Genomic DNA, 21,172 nt, shown 5'->3' on the forward strand with positions numbered 1-21,172 from the left:
CCTGCAGTGAATAATATAAGTTATTCTTTCTGACACAGGTGGACATATTACACACAATATGTGAGTATGTAATGCTGAGAAGAAAAGTTTGTGAATGAACTAAAAAAAAACAAAAAAACGATAGATAGGTGGACCCCCGCTTTAAGGAGGCCAATAAGGTTAAGGAGGGCAGGATTTTCAATATGAGGCTAAGATCAAGAACACGGAACATGACCTCAAATTATGTATGTGTATATATTATATATATATATATATATATATATATATATATATATATATATATATATACATATACATATATATATATATATACATATATATATATACATATATATATATACATATATATATATATATATATATATATAGTAAGTTGGGCAGGTTTAATTGACCATGTGGTTGTTTTTCTCCCATCACTCTTCTATATTTCTACAAAATGCAGTCCTTCTTGTTATAAATGTTTCTCTCCCGGTCCTGAGTTTTCTTGTCTATTATAAATTTAAAAGCCAAGCATGGACATTTTCGTGGCTGCACGGAAAGAGTTACAGGCAACAAAAATTGTTGATGGCTTTTCTTTTCTTAAGAAAAAAAAACATGCTAAATGTGGAACTTTCCTGCAACCTAACATGGATTTAATGGTAATACTACCCTCTAGTGGTAGCAGCAACTCTTTATAGAATGTTGATTTATGTACCTTCATGTAGTCATTTTTAGCTATACTATTTTTTTTTTATTACAAGTACTTATATAAATTTACGTCAATTTATGCAGAGCTTTACATTTACATTTATTATAGATTTACATTAGCCCCTGCCCTCAAGGAGCTTACAATCTAAGGTCCCTAACTCCGCGTTATTAACTTTTGTATCACTTGACCTTCCCTCTTAGATTGTAAGCGCTAACGAGCAGGGCCATCTGATTCCTCTTGTACCAAATTGTATTATAACTGTAATGTCTGCCTTCATTTTTTTATGTGTTTGTAGTAGACTTGTGCTGTAGTCTCTTTGGGGCAGTAGTTGTGCGATTTTTGATCCTTAGACTTTTTATTATGGGAGCGCCTAAAAAAAAAAAAGATTTTTCAAATGTTTCCATTGAAGTCTGTAAGCCCAAAAACCATCTGCCTGCAAATAAGCTTCTGTATTTTGGGCGAAAGGTGTCTGAGTGCTCAGGTATGCACAGACACCATAAAAAAAAAAAAAAAAAAAATGTAATGCTGAACATGTAGCTTTCAGCTACAAAACACTCAGGTGTAAATGGGTTGTAGAGCTGCTCTGTATATAGCAGAACAAGTATTTCTCTGAGCTGCTTCTGGTCATAAAATCTCTGGCCCTCTTGCACATGTGGGACTACTTTTTATCATAGTGGCCCACTGATCCTTGCTACTGCATCCTTCCTCTTTTTATATTCCAAGTGAAAAACCTTTAATACCCAACTAAAGCCAAAAATACCTTTTTTATTATTTTAGAATTTAGTTTTGCATAGCGTGGAGGAGGGTTAGAATATTTGGCTGTTTGTTTTTGCTGTCTGTACCGCCATTAAAGTGGTTGTATACCGCTGGAAGTTTTTTTTTTTTGATCTTCCTGCAAGGTAAAGTCATAATGTGCTAGTATGCACCGCATGCTAGCACATTACGTAAAAACTTACCTTAAAAGGAAGCTGTTCCAACTCCGCGATGTCAGCTCTGCAGCAGCTTCCATTTTCACCAGTCTTGCTTTCGGGTTCGATGGCTTCGACTCTGTGGGCCGGAGCCGCGATGACATCACTCCCGTGCATGCGGGCGGGAGCCGCCATTCACAGCACAGGGCTCAAAAAGGAACGGCACGAGTGGCCGTTCCTTCCGAGCGTATGTGCTAATGATTTCACTGGCTGCATATAATTTAAATATCTCCTAAACGCTGCACATTTAGGAGATATTTACACTACCTATAGGTTTAGCTATAGGTAAAGAAAAGTTACTTTTCTAGTAAAAATAGAAAGTTTACTTCCTCTTTAAGGACATGTACTCTCACTTCCTGTCCTGGTGACTGTGTCAGGAGGACAGGAAGTGATGGAATCTCTCTCTGATGGGAGAGAGAGCCACAAAAGCACATTTATTTACTAGAGCGGGGAAGGAATCATAACATCTGTCAGATTGTGGTTGTAGGCTTTTCTAGTCTTGGTGACAAGCGCACCCTTTCATTTAATTGTTCCAGTGTCACCTTCTGATGTTCTCCCCAATGAGGACACAAACAGCAATAAAAACATAGACATAAACAAGAAAGGGCCACAAGTGCAAAGATGTTGGTGGAACTCAGTCTATAAATAAAATATAATATACAGGAAAAAGTTTTGCCCATGGGACTTTTTGTGCGTTGCGCCAAATAAAATGAATACCAATTTTCATAAAATATACAGAAATGTATTCCATATTAAAATAAAAAATTAGACATAGTAAACAATACAGATGTCCTAATAAAAATGGACAAGATACAAATATATGTTAACATAAGTTGTTTAGATGTACGTAGTATTGCGAATATAGTCAAATGAATATATATTCAACTGAAATCTCGACGTGTTACGTGGAGCAAAGCCCACTTCCTCAGGAGATAGTCAAGACCAATGTATCTGTGGAGAGGCCATGTAAAGAAAATATATAGTAAAAATAGATATAGACCTGCAAAGGGCATTGTTTATCAACTCCCTCAGTGAGTATACTTACAAATCAACCAAGAAAAAAGAAAAAATGCAAACAAGAGGGCAGGGACATGGGAGTACATCCAAAAGATATGCTCTGTCCGGGAGCTGAAGGTGGAGCAGGCCTGAGGCCAAGGCAAACAGGGGGATCCAATAGGGAGGACCGTGAAAGGTGTGGGAATCAAAAAAGAGGAAAAATAAATAAACATAAAAATAAATAATAGACAAACAAGAAAAAATAAATATAAAATAAAGGAAAAAGAGGGGTTGAACATTAATAAACATAAAAAAAGTGAGTGTGCAATGGTATAATTATGGCTTGGACTTGTATAAGTAATTCATTAAATGCATAAGTAATATAAACAATACTAGGATCCAAGCTTTGAAGTGAACCAATAACTAGGTAAAAATTATCTGATGAGTAAAAAGGGAAATTAAGACTGGGAAAAGGATAGTCTTTTCCTAGTCTTAATTTCTCTGATTGTTTCCTGAGGAAGTGGTCTTTGCTCCATGAAACTCATCGAGATTTCAGTCTAACATGTATTCATTTGACTATATTCGCAATACTGTGTACATCTAACCAACTTATGCTAACACATATTTCTATATACGTCTAATTTTATTATGGAATAAAATTGTGTCAACTTTATGAAAATTGGTATTCATTTTATTTGGCAAAACTCTTTTCTACCAATAAAAACTTGACAGAGTTTTTTCCCCCATAATTCCTTCTATTGAAAAGAAAGGTTTGGGCTGAGTTGAACTTTTATTCCAATGGCAATCATGCTGCTTGTAAATTGCTGTAGATAAAGTTTTTTGTATTCCATGAAATGGCAACTAATTGAGTTCTTTGGATGTACAACAGTGCATTACCAACAAGGCAAGAAACATAAAGATCAACTCTTCACTTCAAATGCCGGACAAAGTGTTAAACTTCGTCAAAGATAATTTTCTGATGGACAGTGCGGTACGGAGCCAGCCTTTGCTCCTGCAGATACAAATGCGCTACCAGCAGATCAGTGTGCAAAGGGTCAAGGGCCTCAAGAAAACCTATATTGTCTTGTTCTTGGGAACAGGTAAGAGACAATGAAGATGTCAGACTTCTATCACTTCTAAAAGAAACTATTATTTTTCTCTAGATTTATAGGGAGCAAAAGTAAATGTGGTAATGAGACTAATGACTTGTAAAAGACATACGTACATTTGAGATTTTTTCATTTAATGGAAATTTATAGTAGGCTTTAGTCAATGGAGCTCTTATGTTCTGTAACCTATACGACTATTTATAATCCACACCATACTGATCAGACTTCAGCATAAGCAGCTATCAAATTAGGTTGCAAATATGTTACTGTGAATATTCTTTTCTGTGGTCATTAAAATGGACCTTCACCCACAGCAATGACTTGTTCTATCCTGGTTCCTCCCCTGTCCTTATTATTTAGACTGAAAAACATTTCCCCTTTTTTTAGAATTTTTTTTTGCAGGGCAGCACTTTCTATTTCAATGCCTAGGTGAGAGTGGCATAGTGCTCCCTCCTGGGATGTCCACGTCACATGCCACGAGGTAGTATTTTGCTGAGGGGAGCATGATCACCATGAGATTCCACACTTGTGCAGATGTGCTGCAGGTTTCTACTACCTGGCTGACAAATGCGGCACAGATGTGCACATGAAGGATACCCACACATGCACACGCATGGTACAGTTGACTGCAATGTCTGTTGATATTAAAACCCAAAGACTTGTGAGATAACAAGATCCCAGAAACCTGTCAGAGACCCGCGGATACCCATGCATGCACACATGTGGTGCACTTTTCTGGCTTCTGGGACATTGCAGATAACTACACCATATATGTGAATGTATCCACAGGTCTCCGCCAGGTCTTTGGCATCTGGTATCTGGGACATTGCAAAGACCCTTGGATACATGAACACATATGGTACACTTGTCTGCAATGTCTCACATAGATCCCAAAGACCTGGCAGAGACCTGCGGCTACCCATGCATGCACACTCATGTCTGCAAAGTCCCAGATATCAGATCCCAAAGACCTGGCAGAAACCTGTGGATACATGAACACATATGGTACACTTGTCTGCAATGTCTCACATACCAGATCCCAAAGTCCTGGCAGAGACCTTTGGCACATCTGCACATGCACAGGATATGTAAAGATGGGTAGAAGAGCTGTAGGAAATGACCACATGAGAGTGGAGCTCCTCTTTAAAGCAAATAATGCTGCTGCATTATAATACATTTTTTCTTTTTGGAACCTAAAATGTTTGAATATATTGAACAGTAGTTACTACTTACAGCTTTAGTAGCGCTTTCATTGTTATACGCAAACAATTGGTAGTGTCTCCTATTGGGTATTCAGATAGCTGCACTCATTGACACCCATCTAGTAATTATTTTATTCAGATTCCTGGCTTTCAAAAATTGAATGCCATATGTACTGAACAATAGCAGTAACTTAAATTGAAATTTAAAGTGCAATCTAAGCTAAACTAACTTTTATCAGAATTTTCACTGGCCCATCAAAAAGGGGAGCAGAGATAAAAGAAATGTGGATCGTATTGCTAATATTTGTTGCCTTGATTTCTAGATGACGGAAGGCTGCACAAAGCTGTCGATGTAAATAACAAAGTCTACATCATCGAGGAGATTCGGCTGTTTCCAGATGCTGACTCAGTGCAGGAGCTGATGCTTGATCACAGCAAGGTAGGAGCATATATCAATGTCAGAACTTGATTAATGAACATATAGAATACATCATGCTGTTATGTGCCCTTTGGTCAACCGAATATAAGAAGTACAATGTTACATCCCGTCAATGCAGCTGCATACACTCAGGTCTGATGTGATGTTGCATGCCACATTTTATAAAATTGGAACCGCTCCAATAATTGCTTCTCCAGTCTAGAGTGGATGTGCGAGAAGATGCACTTAAAGGTAACCTGTGTTTTGTCTATACTGGACAAAGCAACAGTTTAATTTTAATTGCAGCCCCACAGCTGCTTGTACTTACCTTTCCTTCACTCCCACCATTCCACTATTGTCCTGGGTAGGCAACTTGTGCACAATGGAAAATTTAGTTTAGTTTAGTTGTCATTCGTAAAATACATAATTTTGTTCTGTTATATTCATTATGTTACGTTAATTCGTCTTCGGATAATTCGTTATTTCTGTACAGTGTCGATATTCGTTATACTGAATCTTGAATCATGTCAAATTAATTCGTTATATCTGCTATAATTTCTTTCGTATTAGTTGAAATTCGATATTTATGTATGTATATATATATTCGTGATAATGATTCGTAGTTTGGAAAGTCGTTTGTTTATTGAATCTATTAACACACACAATGACAATATCTCTTCTCCTCTGCTCAAATACAATACAACACCCTTCTCACTCAGTTCTCAGGAATGCACTTTGCCAGTAATCCAACCTCCAGCACAAAATTAATCAGCTGATTGGACTGTAAGATTTACTTTGAGTTGACCTTTTGTTTCATTAGATCTTTACCGAAATATCGAATCATGTTGAATTCATTTGTTATATCCGCTTAATATCTATATCGTTGAAATTCGTTGTTTTTTTATTCGGACATTCGGATGCATCCGAATGTCCGAAAGATGCAAAATTTGTCAGAATTTTGATTCATTACAAAATGGATTGCACATGTCTAAAAATCACATACCCCATACTTCTGGGCAAGAGAGCATGTGACTCACTCCCCCTCCTCCTGTGTGATAGCTATGGTGCTTGACAGGCGGCCAACTCAGACACCCAACTGTATCATATGGGCAGGAAGAGAAACAGAATAAATCAGAGAAGTGCAGTTAAAAGACTTATCTTCTGACAAGGTAAATTGATCTTTTTTTTTTGTCAATAAAGGGCCTGGTGTATGCCTCCTCACAATCCATGGTGGTACAAGTGCCAGTCTCTAATTGCAGCATGTACACAACTTGCGGGGAGTGTGTCCTGTCACGTGATCCCTACTGTGCATGGAGCAAGAAGGGCTGTCGTAGTATCCATCACCATGTGCACGAATCAAACGCACAGTAAGTAGCCAGTTTTAGCATGTAATTGTTTGGTCTGGCTCCAATCATAACAGTTTGTCAAGCAAGGTTGTGTTCCTGTGTTTCAGGCACTGGCTCCAAGATATAGAAAATGCAGATTCAAATCTCTGTGAGCAAAAGAATGGCACAGGACCTGGAGGGCGAATCAGTGTATTGGATGGTAAGACTTCTTGATACTCATATTTTATTCAAGGTTTAGCTGCTTGTGTGGGTCTAGGGCAGGGGTCTCCAAACTCTCTAAGCAAAGGGCCAGTTTACTGTCCTTCAGGCTTTGGGGGGGTGGACTGTAGCCAATGGGATTAGAAAATGCCCTGGCATCAGTGGGCATACACAATGCCCCATCAGTGGCTTTAATGGGGGAATAAGAACCCGGTGTTGGTATCAATGGGAAGAATGGTGTCATAGGAGGAATGGTGTTCCATCATTGGTGTCAGTTGGTGGAATAGTGGTCCAAAGGCCAGATAAAGGCAAACAAAGGGCCACTTCCATGCCCCGGGGCATAGTTTAGAGGCCACTAGTCTAGGCAGAGTAAAAACATTTACTTATTAAATCAGCCACTCCCCTGGCAGACAGCGCTCTCCCATGCTCCAGTTGTGGACTGTCCCTTGGCATCATCACATCCTATGCAGGGCTTTGGTCTCTCTCTGTTGGTCTTGATGACATCGGACCTTAGACTGCTGAGGTAAGTAAATCTTCCTTTCTATACCCCGTAGACCTAAACAAGCAGTTAACCCTTGTAACCCAATTGTATAGGTTCCCCATGCCTGCAACAGTCATACGACTGTGAAAGACTTAAACAAAAAATGTGTTTGTGGCCACCCTGTTGTTAGCATGTCATAACTGTCATTGTTGAGGCTGGGCAATGCCATACCACTCCTTCCAATGAGTGTGTTAAACTTAAGTCAAGCCAAATTATTAGTTAGAAGAACAGACAAAAGGTTAGCAACTTCTGAAACGGATACATATCATATTAACAGTAGACATATAAACAGCTCTGTGTAAACCCACGGAATACATTTGTCATTGGAGAAACATGGAACCTGCCATTGATGGCTTCTCTAAACATGATATCATAGTATGCAGATAAAGACTTCTAACTTTCTAATCTGCATATATGACACAGGAAAACTATTAAAGTCAGTGGTTCAGCATTCCAGCCAGGCAACTAGAATTTTCTGAACAAAATCAACAATGGCATCCCCATATTTCTGTCAATAAAGATTTACATTTATAACTGGACAGATGCCAAGCCAGATTCACATATTGTTCCCTCTTTCATGAAAAGTGGGCATTCTTTCTATAGTACTACAGTGTCTTGAAAAAGTATTAATACCCTGTGAAATTTTCCACATTTTGTCATGTTACAACCAAAAAATGTAAATGTATTTTATGTGATAGACCAACACAAAGTGGAACATAATTGTGAAGTGGAAGGAAAATGATAAATGGTTTTCAAAATTTTTTACAATTAAATATGTGAAAAGTGTAGAGTGCATTTGTATTCAGCCCCCCTGAGTCAATACTTTGTAGAACCACCTTTCACTGCAATTACAGCTGCAAGTCTTTTTGGGGATGTCTCTACCAGCTTTGTACGTCTAGAGAGTGACGTTTTTGCCCATTCTTCTTTGCAAAATAACTCAAGCTCTGTCAGATTGGATGGAGAGATTCTGTGAACAGCAATTTTCAAGTCTTGCCACAAGTTCTCAGTTGGATTTAGGTCTGGACTTTGACTGGGCCATTCTAACACATGAATATGCTTTGATCTAAAACCTTCCATTGTAGGTCTGGCTGTATGTTTAGGGTCGTTGTCTGGAAGGTGAACCCCCGCCCCAGTCAAGTCTTTTGAAGACTCTAACAGGTTTTCTTCTAAGATTGCCCTGTATTTGGCTCCATCCATCTTTCCATCAACTCTGACCAGCTTCCCTGTCCCTTCTGAAGAAAATCATCCCCACAACATGATGCTGCCACCACCATGTTTCACGGTGGGGATGGTGTGTTCAGGGTGATGTGTAGTGTTAGTTTTCCGCCACACATAGTGTTTTGCTTTGAGGCCAAAAAGTTCAATTTGGGTCTCATCTGACCAGAGCTCATTCTTCCACATGTTTGCTATGTCCCCCACATGGCTTCTCGCAACCTGCAAACAGGACTTCTTATGGCCTTCTTTCAACAATGGCTTTTTTCTTGCCACTCTTCCATAAAGGACAGATTTGTGGAGGGCACGGCTAACAGTTGTCCTGTGGACAGATTCTCCCACCTGAGCTGTGGATCTCTGCAGCTCCTCCAGAGTTACCATGGGCCTCTTGGCTGCTTCTCTGATTAAAGCTCTCCTTGCCCGGCCTGTCAGTTTAGGTGGATGGCCATACCCTGGTAGGTTTGTAGTTGTGCCATACTCTTTCCAGTTTTGGATGATAGATTGAAAAGTGCTATATTTTTTTATAATCTAACCCTGCTTTGAACTTCTCCACAACTTTATCCCTGACCTGTCTGGTGTGTTGCTTGGCCTTCATGATGCTGTTTGTTCACTAAGGTTGTCTAACAATCCTCTGAGGCCTTCACAGAACAGCTGTATTTATACTGAGATTAAATTACGCACAGGTGGACTCTATTTATAAATTACGTGACTTCTGAAGGCAATTGGTTCCACTAGATTTTAGTTAGGTGTATCAGAGTAAAGGGAGCTGAATACAAATGCACCCCCACTTTTCACATATTTATTTGTAAAATATTTTGAAAACCATTTATCATTTTCCTTTCCGCTTCACAATTTTGTGCCACTTTGTGTTGGTCTATAACATAAAATCCCAATAAAATACATTTACATTTTTGGTTGTAACATGACAAAATGTGGAAAATTTCAAGGGGTGTGAATACTTTTTTCCAGGCACTGTTTATAGGATAAACCGAATGATAGGTGGGGAGGGCATATTTTGTGGAAAAATCCTACAAAGTACCCATGTGCCTCAAAGTGTAGTCATCTAGCATTAGACACGTTATCCAATTGGGGCAATAACTGGGCAATGTAACTGCTACAGGATATACCAAAGTTAAGCAAAAAAAAAGTGTCAGGTTTAATCATTTTTAGACCTAAATTGCAGAGAATTTGTTTTAGTGATTAAGTAAAAGTGGTCATTTTTAATACTTAATGATGAATGTTCTTTTTTTCCATTCGTAGAAGAGCCACAGTGCAAGAAGATTGTACTTCAAATAAATAATGCCACCACTTTGCCGTGCTATTTGCTGTCCAACTTAGCAACTCGCCAGTGGCTCCACAATGGAAAAACCATTGATTCCTCTTATTTTGTTTTGGAATCCGGAGACCTGATCCTAGTCAACAGCCCTGAACGTCTGGGAACCTATGAATGCTGGTCAGTAGAAAACAACTTCAGGAAATTAATGGCCAGGTACTGCGTGGAGACAGATGGTCCCGTAAAGCCAACTACTCCAAGACCTCACACTGAATTGATCTTTAAGAAAGTTAGCGCCATTGATAAGCTGGCCAACTCCTCCAGATTTGTGTCTGTGTCAGAAAGCCATACAGCTAAACTTCTGGGAAAATCATACTGGAATGAATTTTTAATCATGACTGTCCTTTTCGTGGTGGTATTAGTCATTTTAACACTGTTCATCTTATATAAACATCGAAGTGGAATGAAGTCCATCCTGAAACCAGTAAAACACGACAAGCCAGCCAAGAAGATCCGTAGCAATGGCAAACAGACTGAAAGTTTGCCATTAAATGGAACAAGTGCTCCAATGCCACAAGCAGACCATAAAGGCTATCATACCCTGAATGACAACTACATTATTAATACTCCTGTTCATGATCCTTTGGTTGCTAGTAAAATTGAGTCAGAATCTGAAAAAAGACCACTAAACGTTAAGGACACTATTGTGGAGGTCACGTCAGTAAGCCCAAAACCCCGGGTACGGCTGGGATCTGAAATACGGGATTCTGTGGTATGAGAGACTACTACTACACTGGGAGATAATCCTTCCCCGAACTTACAATGCCAAAAGGGACCACAAGTATTTTATGTGTGTGCATGCAAGTTGGATTATGACAATGGTAAACTTTTAATTGTCAACCCAGGCTACCTAAATCCATGGAATAGCTTCTGTGTGCAGAAAGCATAAAAGTCTACATTGTGGAATGATATGATGTCATCTGTTACATTGCCATGATTGCCAGACTCTGATGGAGACTTGTGTTTGGGAAAAGTACACACTTGGTCCAAGGGTAGCACATTTCCATTTCACCTGCCATTGTATAATTCATGCGTACAGACCATCTTTTTTTTTCGTTAGATTGCACACAGCGATAACTCGTATTAGTGGTATCATCCCAGCACTGCGGCCGGTCAGAAAGACCAGAGCTGGAGTAAAGGGATAAAATCGCACAAAGTACAAGAAGTTCCTAAAAAAAAGTCTGAAGTTGGGAAAATATGACGGTACCAGTGAAAAGCCTGTATATCACTATATCACTGTCTGGACTAATGGCACAAAAGAAGCCACAACTATGGAACCAATATGGACAAGCACATTTTCTTCAAGAAGCACAATTAAATGTGGCACAATATATGGAAGCCATGATTAGTAATGGACAGAATTTAGCTACTAGCCGGTGGCAATACTCTACATGGCAACACCTCACCAAGCAGGAGAACAAGTAGTCCATCATGAACATCTGTCAGATGATCTCAGTGTTCCTCTCCCCTCTTCCTTGATCACTCTGTTAAACATACTGTTGACATTTTTTTATAGGGAGATTTTTTTTTTTTTATATTTAAATATTTTATTATTTCTCCTTTCTGGTGTTCATTCTTCTTCTTTTTTTTGATAATGTGAATCCAGGAATTGGTGTTTGATGCCTACAACCAGCTATAATCTGCCTAAGTATAGAGGATACACAAGTGTATCTTAATGTGTGAATCATTTAGTGAAGACAGCAAAGACCATGTGTATGTAAATATTGTATAGGGACTTTTTTTTTTTTTTTTTTGTGTTTCGGGATGTTTGTTTCCATTTGTTTTCATAAATGTGTATATAGGATATGTTTAAAAGGGAGTATGTCCTGATAGTGGGAAAAAAGCAGTTTTGTATACGTTCAATGGTACAATCCCCATTTGCCTGTCACGCCTTAGAACTGCTAGTGCCTTCATCATACAGACACCGGACAAGCCAATGCACAAGTGACATACTACATACTCCAGCCTTTCTCAACCAGAGTTCCTCCAGAGGATTCTAGGCCAGTGGTTCTCAACTCCGGTTCTCCGGACCCTCTAACACGCCAAGTTTGCAAGATAACAGCTGATATAATTTGCTGCTCAGTGATTGCAGTATTCTAGTCGGCATCTCCCCAAGGTAATACTTAAAATCTGGCCTGTTAGTGGGCCCTGAGGACAGGAGTTGAGAACCATTGTTCTAGGGGTTCCTTGAGCAATGAGCAAATTCTTCCTCTCAGATGAGTAACTACTGGCAATGCTGATTGTTTTAGCTTTCTGCAAGGGGGGATCCTTCCCAATGGCCACAGATCTAAGGAGTCTTATTCCTAGTAGCCATCATAGTAATGTACTGTGAGCTATAGCTTTCGTTTTTAATAGCAGGAGTTCCTTGACCCCGGAAAGTTATCTCAAGGGTCCCCCCCCCATGTTAAAAAGGTTAAGAAAGGCTGCTCCACTCCTTTCTAGAATAACATATCCTGGAGGAAAGCAAAATGGGGGCTGTTGTCCATAGCAGCGAGTCAGGCTTTTGAATTTCCTTTTTCTGTCTTACGCTAGAAGTATCAATGGGTCTGACTAGCTGTTATGGGCAAGATCTTCCTCTTTTCCTTACTGTTATTTGTATATATAAAAGACCAATTGTGGGGTATTTGTTCCATATCTGATAACAATGACTTGTGGTGCTTGAAAGTAGATATTGCATATTTAAAGCACACATATTTTACACGGCTAGATTGTTGCCTCTGACTTACTGCTATGACCTCTAAGCAGTATTTAAAAAATATCATGGTAATCCTCAGACTACTATGTACAGTATAAAGTAGCTTCTCAGGTTGTTAGGAAACCCATGCTGCTATCATCATGGTATTCACCTTAAATATAGACCAGCTGGAACCGTTCTTTGGGTTGTGTTGATATGCCTCATTTAATCATCTACAAAAGTTGTGTAGAAGCTTATAGGAACCAATCAAAAATTAACTTTCAATGTAGCCCAATGAAAATTGGGTTAATAGCCTAGCACCTTTTGCGGTTTGAAGACTGTTGCCTGTCGTTTCAATAGGTGTATTAACATCCAACGTGTAATGAAAATGCATGAAACAAGATACGATTTAGATCTGCACATTGAAAGAGTGATATTTACTATGCATACTTAGGGGTCTATTATAAAAGAATTGCATAATCATTTGTCCAGTGGATCTACAGGAATGTTCATTCTGGATGAACTGCGCAAACACAATTGTTCTTTAGGCTACTTTCTCTTATGAACGAATGTTCTTTTAGTTTCGGGCAGCAGTAAATGACTGCATTATGGGCACTAGATAGAGCTGAGGAGAATAGGAAATACATATGTTTTTGTAACAAGAGATACCATGTAACAATCCTAGAGAACACTAGAGGGAATTAGCAAATAAACAGTTACCCTCTAGCATTCTTTAGAATTTACAATGTATTTTGTTACAAAGACATATGTATTTTCTATGCTCCTTAGCTCCACCTAGTAGCCATAATGCCTTATATTCCTACTGCCCATAATAAAAGAACATTAATTCTGAAGAGAAAAAAGCTTAAAGAACAGTCATTTTTGCCCAGTTCACAAGAAACAAATATACAGGCAAATTCACTGGACAAAAAACTTTTCTTTTTTTATTTTCATAAATAGACCCCTTAAATCCATGTACCATGTTAGAGTGTTGTTTTATATCATGTACCCCCTAAAGCTTCTCTCAAGTACCGTTTGACAAGTGTACGTTTATTACAAGAACCTTTCATCAGTACAAACTATTTATTTAGGTCTATTTTACATTTTATTTAATATTTGCAAAAAATTTAAACTGATTATTCTTTACAAGCATCAGTACCCCCAGGGATACATGCGGTTGAGAACCTAAGGCTGGGTTCACACTGTATACACTGCTGCTGGTAAACGGACGTTTAGGAGCAGTTGGGCATTTATTTTCAACTGCTCCTGAACCCTCCTCTATGTTATCTTATGGCCTCATGCACACAAGACGCCGGTGCAAACTCTGCTGAACACATGTTTTTAAAAGCTAAAACCGGCGTTTAGAAACGCCCATTTTGCCGTGTTTACATGCAGTGTTTGCGCCTAGAAGCGTCTGCAGAGCAGAGAATGACATTTTGGGGTTCCTAGCTCCAAGTGGCCCCGAGATATTGGGCCCCAAAGTCGGGTTGTAAAAAACACTTATAAAATGCAAACGTGGCTAAACACGGTACCGTGTTTAGCTGCGTTTGGCGTCTGAAACGTGGAAAACCCATTTTTTTTGCTTCTGGAAAAACGAGGTTAAACGCAACTGCCTAAAAACACCAAAAAATGAGACTGTGTACATGGACACATAGGATAACATTGAATGGGTTCAGGAGCAGTTGAAAAAAGTGTCCAACTGCCTCTGAATGCGAGTTTAACAGCGTCTCGTGTGCATGAGGCCTATCAGTACAGGTACACAGGGTAATTTTTTAGTCATTTCTAGGCGGTTGAGTTTAGAGGCCTTTTTTTGGAAAGCAAAAAAATCAGTTCAGCCGCTGAGTTTAGAGGCATTTCAAGCACCAAACGCTTCTAAAAGCGGTAACTCACGTTTAGCCGTGTTTCGTTTACGGGTGTTTTCCATTTTTGGCTAGTTTGAAAAGAAAAAAATAATTTCTTTTTCAAACGCTTCTAAGTGCAAACGCGGCATGTAAACGGCATGTTTTAACTTGGGTTACTCTCTGCCAAGTTAAATTGTTCAGGAGAGGTCGTAAAAACGTCCCGTGTACATCAACACACATGCCCCACGTCAATGTGCTTTGTGTTAACATAGACCATTCATGAAATGGTGCATGTATTCGTTTTTGTAACAAACCCACCACAATGCACAGTAATGCTTTACCCTTCGTTGTTGTGCGCTGCAGTGCTTGTCCATTGCAAGGTGTGTTAGGATGCCATTAAGGACTTGTTCACCCAGTCCAAAAGTTAAAACACGTGCGCTGGTGTACATTGTTTAGAGGCAGTTGTTGCAACCCATGGCACGGTTTCTAGCTTTGAGTAAGAATAGTAAGGCTGGCCAAAGACTGTTCAAATCTTGGTTTGTTCTGCAGGAACGATCAACTTGGGTACAACCATTACCTCTAGTGGCTTCTATAGCCGCTAGCAATAATCATGGTCTTCTCCCGGTGGAGGGTCGGCTTCCCCTGCCCACTGGGAGCAGGAGGGATTTTCCTGTCGTACCGTCTATGGCCTGCCTAAGTATAGATATTCGAGACCCACTGGGGTAGCTGCAAACCACAGTAGCAGTCTGCACTACTACAGTGATAGCCGCAATCTTCCGGGTCCCATTCATAGAATGCCTTGTGTTCTCCATCTGGATGAGGTGGATAGGAGTGGAGGTGACGTCACAATCTCCACCTCAACCGAGAATGTCTTGTATTCATTGAAAAAACTACAAGGCATTCTGTGAATTGAAGTTCCAAGTGACCCCCTGTGGTCAGTGTGCAGAAGGGAAGCCCATGCATGGGACTTGGAAGATGGCTGCGATCACTGTAGTAGAGCCGACAGTTTCAGTGATTGACAGTTTCCTCAACGATGAAATACGCATACTTACACAGTGTCGAAGCTGGATCAATGTAGGTATGCAATCAATTTCATACCCGGAGTTCAGCTTTAAGAATGAATGGCACCACAGCACACCAACACACAACACATTGCCTGACCACACAGCACAACAGTGTCAACCCAGCCTTGGGGAACATCTCAAACCTACCTACAGGTCATCCACCAACAGTGCCAGTTGCTCATTATTATAAATGAACACATGAGGGTCAGCCAGTGTGGGAACCTACAAAACCACAAATGTCAGTCATGTCAGCAGAACGTATTTTGGGGAAACTACTTTAGAACAATGTACTATAACCTTTGAATGTACAGTATTAAGTTATGACCTAAAGCACATTCTCAAAATCCACATAAGTGAACTCTTGTAGCAAAAAACTAAAAAGGTACTCGGTGTCCTAGACACAACTATTCAGTTACTAACTGGTGTGTAAATGTTCTACCAAACTGTGAGCCAGACAAAAGGGTGTAGTGTGTGTTCAGTAAGGTGACACTAGACTCTGCTTGGCAGGGATTACTCGATGTAAAAAGGACCACTAGAGCTCAGATACAACCATACCTGTGCTAGTAAAAAGGACTATACTGTGCACCTTATTCATGATGCATGCTTGGAAGCTCCCCATCTGTTGTAAATATTAAAGCTTTTCTGTGCCAAACCCTTAGTCTGTGGTGTAGGTGTGTCCTGATGTACAGTCTGCTTTTTTTCTGTTGTTTGCAGTATATGTACAATTTTCATTTTTTATTACAGCACTTTATTTTTAATAAAACTTTTGAAAGTTACGAAGCTTGTGATTTTTTTCTTTTGCGAGGGGGAGTTATGCTTGCGCTTTATAGAATGTTATCATTTAAGTGTGACAAATATGCAAATAAATAAATAAAACAGGAAGGGGGAAAATACATAGTCTAGTTGAAAAAAGACACAAGTCCATCCAGTTCAACCAATTAAAAAAAAAAAAAAAATCATACTAATCTTATATACACAATCCTATACCAACAGTTGATCCAGAGGAAAGCATAGAACCCCAGAAAATCATGATCCAATTTGCTTCAGCGGGGAAAAAATCCTTCCTGATCCCCCAAGAAGCAATCCCTGAACTCTAAAGAAAACACAACCAGTTCTAAAATGTAAATAATATTGTAGCTGCTTGCATTATAAGTGTAATACACTAACACCCAGTAAGTACAATAGAAAAAATGCAGCGCTTAAAAGAGTTACTAAACCCAGGACCCTGCATTCACTATATCTGGTCTCCCACAGTACACAGAACATGGAACTACAATAGTTTTAGTAAATATAAACTGCTAAATACCTTTTCTCATCAGCAGTATATAGCAGTCTTGTGACTTCTATCAGTGTCTGGTAAAGCTTGTAGGAGGAGTTTTCATACAGCAGTAGCTGTCCTATCAGGATGCAGGGCCCCTGACCTTTTGTCTGGACAGTGCTGATTGGCCCTGTGCTGATCACATGCACTCCCCCAAGGAAAAAAAACTGACAATTGCGCGGTCATGCGACGCTGAGTACCCAAACAAAATTGACGTCCTTTTTTTCCAACAAGTAGAGCTTTCTTTTGGTGGTATTTGATCACCTCTGCGTTTATTTTTTGAGCTAGAAACAAAAAAAGAGCGACAATTTCTTTTTTACTTTTGCTATAATAAATATCCCCCCCCCCCCCAAAAAAATCTTCATCAGTTTAGGCCAATATATATTCTTCTACATATTATTAGAAAAAAAAAAAAATCGCAATAAGCATATATTGATTGGCTTGCGCAAAAGTTATAACGTCTACAAAATCAGGGATAGATTTATGGCATTTTTTTTTTTTTTTTTACTAGTAATGGTGGTGATCTGCAATTTTTAGTGGGACTGTGACATTGTGGCGGGCAGATCCGACACTTTTTTGGGACCATTGACAATGACAATTATACAGCAATCAGTGCTATAAAAATGCATTGATTACTGTATAAATGTCACTGGCAGGGAAGGGGTTTAATGTGTTCCCTCATGTGTGTTTCTAACTATGGGGGGATGGGACTGACTGGAGGAGGTCACCGGCCATGTACGGCGGGGGACCCAATGCACAGGGGGCGCGCGCCTGCTATCGCCCTTAAAGGTGCTGACATACAACTACGGCGATTTGCTGACCTGTCACTGTATAATGACAAGTTTAAGGTCTAGAAACTGACTAGGCCACTCCATGACCTTCATGTGCTTCTTCTTGACCAACTCCTTTGTTGCGTTGGTGGTATGTTTTGGGTCATTGTCATGCTGGAAGACCCATCTTCAGGGTTCTGGCTGAGGGAAGAAGGTTCTCATCCAAGATTTTTCAATACAGGGCCCCGTCCATTGGCTCCTCATGTGGCAAAGTCGGCCTGTACCTTTAGCAGAGAAACAGCCCCAAAGCATCATGTTTCCACCTCCGTACTTGACTTTAGGGATGGTGTTCTTAGGGTCATAGTCAGCATTTTTCTTCCTCCCGGAGGCAGATCTATAGATCATCGGGTTAACCGGAAGTAGAAGCTTGGGGAAGCCGTGGCGCCGTGAGCCTGGAGGGGTGAGTGTGGACCAGCCGCCACTGAACATTCCTCTTAGACAAAAGTTAATCATTAATTCAATTTCTGTGAAGCAGGAACGGCCATAGATCAGATTTTAGAATTCCTAACTATCCCAGGATAAGTATGGGAAGCAGGGAGAGGTCTGAGTAACGTCAGAACTGATCTACATACCCGGTCTAGGTCACCGACTCAGAAATGAATAGGCTGGTGACTAGTCCCTCAGAAGGAAAGGTCAGCAATGGTCTCCTCATAGGTCTCTCATGACAAGTCATGGAGGAAGAAAAAATTTACATCTGTCAGGTTTTTTTTTTTTTTTTGTCTGTGTCCATGTTGCAGATTTTCTCTCGCTTGTGTCTGATAAAACAATTATCATGGGGAAAGAAAGAAAACAAAGCCCCAGATAGAGGTGTAACAAACAGGCAGGGGTGTTCAGACCTTTCCTTATACTAAAAAAGTTTTTTTTGCTTGACCTTACTTTATTTATTTAAAGAGGAGTTCCACACAAAAATGGAACTTCCGCTTTTCGGAACCCTCCCCCCCTCCGGTGTCACATTTGGCACCTTTCAGGGGGGAGGGGGGTGCAGATACCTGTCTAAGACAGGTATTTGCACCCACTTCCGGCATAGACTCCCACGGGAGTCTACGCCTCTTCCCGTCCCCACCACGCTGTCTCCTGGGAAACACACAGGTCCCAGGAGATAGCGGAGACCAGTTACGATGCACATGCGCAGTAGGGAACCGGGAAGTGAAGCCGCAACGCTTCACTTCCTGATTCCCTCACCTAGGATGGCGGCGGCAGCTGCCGAGAGTCGAGCGATTCATCGGCGGCAGCTGCCGACATCGCTGGACCCTGGGACAGGTAAGTGGCCATGTATTAAAAGTCAGCAGCTGCAGTATTTGTAGCTGCTGGCTTTTAATATTTTTTTTTTTTTTGGGTGGACTCCCTCTTTAACCACCTCAATACTGGGCACTTTAGCCCCCTTCCTTCCCAGACCAATTTTCAGCTTTCAGCGCTCTCGCACTTTCAATGACAATTGCGCGGTTATGCTACGCTGTACCCAAAAGAAATTTTTATTATTTTGTTCGCAAAAATAGAGCTTTCTGGTGGTATTTATTCGCGACTCAGTTATTTATTTTTTGTGATATAAGCGCAAAAAGAGGGGAAATTTGGAAAAAAAAACATTATTTTCTTCTTTGTTTTAAAAGAAATCCAATTTTGTCATAAATTTAAGCCAAAATGTATTCTGCTACATGTTTTTGGTAAAAAAAATTTCCGTTGCGTGTATAATAATTGGTTTGTGTGATCATGGACAGATGTACGCAAATGATCACAGACATGTGTGCAGATAATCATTGGGACATGTGATTTTAGTGGGACATATGTGGGGGACAGCTGTTTTTATTATTTGGGGACATGTGTGTTTTACATTGTGTGGTGACACTAGGTTGGTGATCAGTGAGTAAAAAGCTGTAAAAAAAAAAAACAGCTCATACTCACTGATCATCAGCCGGCTGCAACGATCCCCTCTCCTCACCTACAACTTCCGTGTGAGGAGAGGAGAGCTGATCGCCTAGCAACCGGCTCTGTGTTTACATCATATGATGGCTGTGATTGGACACGGCCGTCATGTGATCAGGAGGGCCACTCACAGAGCCCTCCTGCCGATCGGCGATGCGCCATGTCCAGATGACACGAGCACATTGGGGCTGCGCGGGCATGCGCGATCCCGCTCCTTCTGAGTGGACGTTCCTGAACGTCCACTCAGAAGGAGAGAGCGCCCACCCGGCCGTTTATGTACATTGGCCGGGTGGGAAGTAGTTAAGTAGCTGCTTGTGGATGCTGGCCTGGTTCACACCTAGGCGCTTTTTGGTGCTTTTTGCAGAAATGCTCTACAGTCCATTTAACATGGTTTCCTATGGGGCACGTTCACATCTATGCCTTTTTCAGCCCCTATGTTTTTGGAAAGGTGTAAGGGACTTTAAAAGCATGTAGTGCATTTTTGCCCTGATTTGAGTTTTTTTTTTTTTTTTATCTACCCAACAACAATTTGGTTGGTTGATAAAAAAAAAAAACAAAACAAAAAAACAGCACTGCAGAAATAGATCAAAAGCAAACTGCAATGTGAACCTAACCTAAAGTGGTTCTAAGCCTAGGTTCACATTGATGCAATTTGGCATGCGATTTGACATGTCAAATCGGCAGCTATTGCCGGCAAGGACACTGTCCAACGCCGCACCAATTCCCAAAAGTAGCTTCTGTACTACTTTTGGCGACTTCAGGGTGCGATTTCTAGAGATATCTGTGCAGGAATCAGCACAGATGTCTCTGAAAATCTTCCCTGAAAGTCAGACTGACATGCGGGTATGAAATTGTGGGAGTTCAGCTGAACTCCCACAATTTCAATCCCGCTGGCAGTGTGAACCTCGGCTTAATGCTAGTTTTTTTTCTTAAAAGCAAAACTTTACACTCCCTACCCCCCCTCTTTTTTTTTTTTTTTTAACCCCCACTTACCTGGTTGCAGGTCCTGCACATTTAAGGTACTTACCCACCCAGCCGATCCAGCATTGTCTTGCTGAGATCAGCTTCTCTACACCCCGATCGGTCCCGCGCCGCCATCTTCTTCTGTGACGTCATCGGTAAGCTGACAGCTTCACCGATGACAAGCTGCCTGCCCCACCCCCTCCTCCATCGCCAATGAAGGACTGTGCCTCTTGGGATATGAGACAGACATAGGAAAACAAATAGGAAACAACATAGGAAACAAGCCCACATTAATGCCCCCATAACAAGTGGCTTCCTATGGGGGCACTTGGGGGGGGACCTGAAGCACCAGCTGGGGACCCAAATAGAGGAGAACAAATTAAAGTGGTTCTAAAAGGTTTTTTTTTTTTTTTATCTACCCAACAACAATTTGGTTGGTTGATAAAAAAAAAAAAACAAAACAAAAAAACAGCACTGCAGAAATAGATCAAAAGCAAACTGCAATGTGAACCTAACCTAAAGTGGTTCTAAGCCTAGGTTCACATTGATGC

The 21,172-nt window shown here is 40.4% G+C and overlaps 1 protein-coding gene across 1 annotated transcript in view; it reads left to right on the forward strand.

Moving 5' to 3' along the window:
• The window catches only part of SEMA4B (semaphorin 4B), a 165,694-nt gene extending 149,328 nt beyond the window's left edge, over nt 1-16,366 (forward strand). Inside the window, exons 11-15 of the mRNA XM_073618487.1 lie at nt 3,542-3,752; nt 5,287-5,402; nt 6,582-6,748; nt 6,835-6,926; nt 9,939-16,366. Coding sequence (XP_073474588.1) covers nt 3,542-3,752; nt 5,287-5,402; nt 6,582-6,748; nt 6,835-6,926; nt 9,939-10,729 — 1,377 coding nt within the window. The 3' untranslated portion in view covers nt 10,730-16,366. The remainder of the gene's footprint in view (nt 1-3,541; nt 3,753-5,286; nt 5,403-6,581; nt 6,749-6,834; nt 6,927-9,938) is intronic.
• Nucleotides 16,367-21,172: the final 4,806 nt, after the last annotated feature.

The sequence above is a fragment of the Aquarana catesbeiana genome, linkage group LG03, assembly GCF_042186555.1.
Source record: "Aquarana catesbeiana isolate 2022-GZ linkage group LG03, ASM4218655v1, whole genome shotgun sequence".
Classification (NCBI taxonomy): Eukaryota; Metazoa; Chordata; class Amphibia; order Anura; family Ranidae; genus Aquarana; species Aquarana catesbeiana.